The following is a 1,686-nucleotide window of genomic DNA, read 5'->3' as shown; positions in this document are numbered from 1 at the left end:
CTCCAGTACGTACGAAAACATATACGAGTATGCACGCACGCACGCCCAGACATCCCCACAGCCTAACCTCCCCCTCCAACCCGCAGGGACGAGGTGGAGACGCTGGCCCGCGAGCTGCGCATGCGCCTCTACCGCACGTCCGTCAAGGAGGACCTCAACGTGGACCAGGTGTTCAACTTCCTGGTGGAGCGCTACCTGGCCCTCATCGCGCAGCCCGAGGATATCTACGCCGCCAAGACCGTCGGGGAGAGTAAGTGCGGATAGGGGAGGTTGAGGGGGAGGGTGGGGATAGGGGAGGATGAGGGGGAGGGTGGGGATAGGGGAGGATGAGGGGGAGGGTGGGGATAGGGGAGGATGAGGGGGAGGGTGGGGATAGGGGAGGTTGAGGGGGAGGGTGGGGATAGGGGAGGTTGAGGGGGAGGGTGGGGATAGGGGAGGTTGAGGGGGAGGGTGGGGATAGGGGAGGTTGAGGGGGAGGGTGGGGAGAGGGTGGGGATAGGGGAGGATGAGATCGGGGGGGGGAGGGTGGGGATAGGGGAGATTGAGGGGGAGGGTGGGGATAGGGGAGGTTGAGGGGGAGGTGGGGATAGGGGAGGTTGAGGGGAGGGTGGGGATAGGGGAGGTTGAGGGGGAGGGTGGGGATAGGGGAGGTTGAGTCGGGGGGGGGAGGGTGGGGATAGGGGATAGGGGAGGATGAGGTCGGGGGGGAGGGTGGGGATAGGGGAGGATGAGGTCGGGGGGAGGATGAGGGGAGGTGGGGTAGGGGAGGGTGGGGATAGGGGAGGTTGAGGGGGAGAGTGGGGAGAGGGTGGGGATAGGGGAGGAAGAGATAGGGGGGGAGGGTGGGGGATAGGGGATAGGGAGGATGAGGTCGGGGGGGAGGGTGGGATGGGGATAGGGGAGGATGAGGTCGGGGGGAGGGTGGGGATAGGGGAGGATGAGGGGGAGGGTGGGGATAGGGGAGGTTGAGGGGGAGGGTGGGGATAGGGGATAGGGGCGGATGAGGTCGGGGGGGGAGGGTGGGGATAGGGGATAGGGGAGGATGAGGTCGGGGGGGAGGGTGGGGATAGGGGAGGATGAGGGGGGGGGGGGATAGGGGAGGTTGAGGGGGAGGGTGGGGATAGGGGAGGAGGGGGGGAGGGTGGGGATAGGGGGAGGTGGGGAGAGGGGATAGGGGAGGATGAGGGGGAGGTGGGGGGAGGATGAGGGAAAAGTGGGGGGAGAGGATAGGGGAGGAGAGTGTGGGGAAAGGGGTTAGGGAGAAGGATTAAAGAGAAAGGTATGTGGCATAAGGGGAGAGGAAGAGGGAGAGGGAGAAAGAGAAGGAGGAGGGAGAAGGAAAAAGAGAAGGAATAAGAGTGGAAAAGAGAGAGGAAGAGGGAGAAAGAGAAAGAGAAGGAGAGGAGGAGGGAGAGGGGAAAAGAGAAGGAAAACGATAAGGAAAAAGAGAGGAGAGGAGACAGGAAGAGGGAGAAGGAGAAGGAGGGGAAGGAGAGGGAAGAGGAGAAGAAAGAAAGAAAGCGAAAGGCGTTGTTTACGACGAACGGCGGAGGTCAGGAAGTGACGATTAGGTAATTGATCGTAATCAGAAGCTTCAGAAAGGGCATTTCGAAGGCAAATCGGGGTGACAAGCCGTCGGTACCCGGAGGCGCCGACATTAACTAAACCACGTGACCCTCTGAACAA

General features: G+C 62.3%; 1 protein-coding gene across 1 annotated transcript in view; it reads left to right on the top strand.

Moving 5' to 3' along the window:
• LOC119591921 (ras-related protein Rab-23-like) overlaps window positions 1-1,686 on the top strand; it is a gene marked incomplete in the record, with an annotated part of 62,269 nt that overhangs the window by 58,605 nt on the left and 1,978 nt on the right. The window contains 1 exon segment of the mRNA XM_037940675.1: window positions 87-250. Within this exon segment, the coding sequence (XP_037796603.1) occupies window positions 87-250 (164 nt within the window).

The sequence above is a fragment of the Penaeus monodon genome, chromosome 29 (assembly GCF_015228065.2).
Source record: "Penaeus monodon isolate SGIC_2016 chromosome 29, NSTDA_Pmon_1, whole genome shotgun sequence".
NCBI lineage: Eukaryota > Metazoa > Arthropoda > Malacostraca > Decapoda > Penaeidae > Penaeus > Penaeus monodon.
Note: the sequence above shows the minus strand (reverse complement) of the source record. Positions and strands in the feature narration are given on the sequence as shown.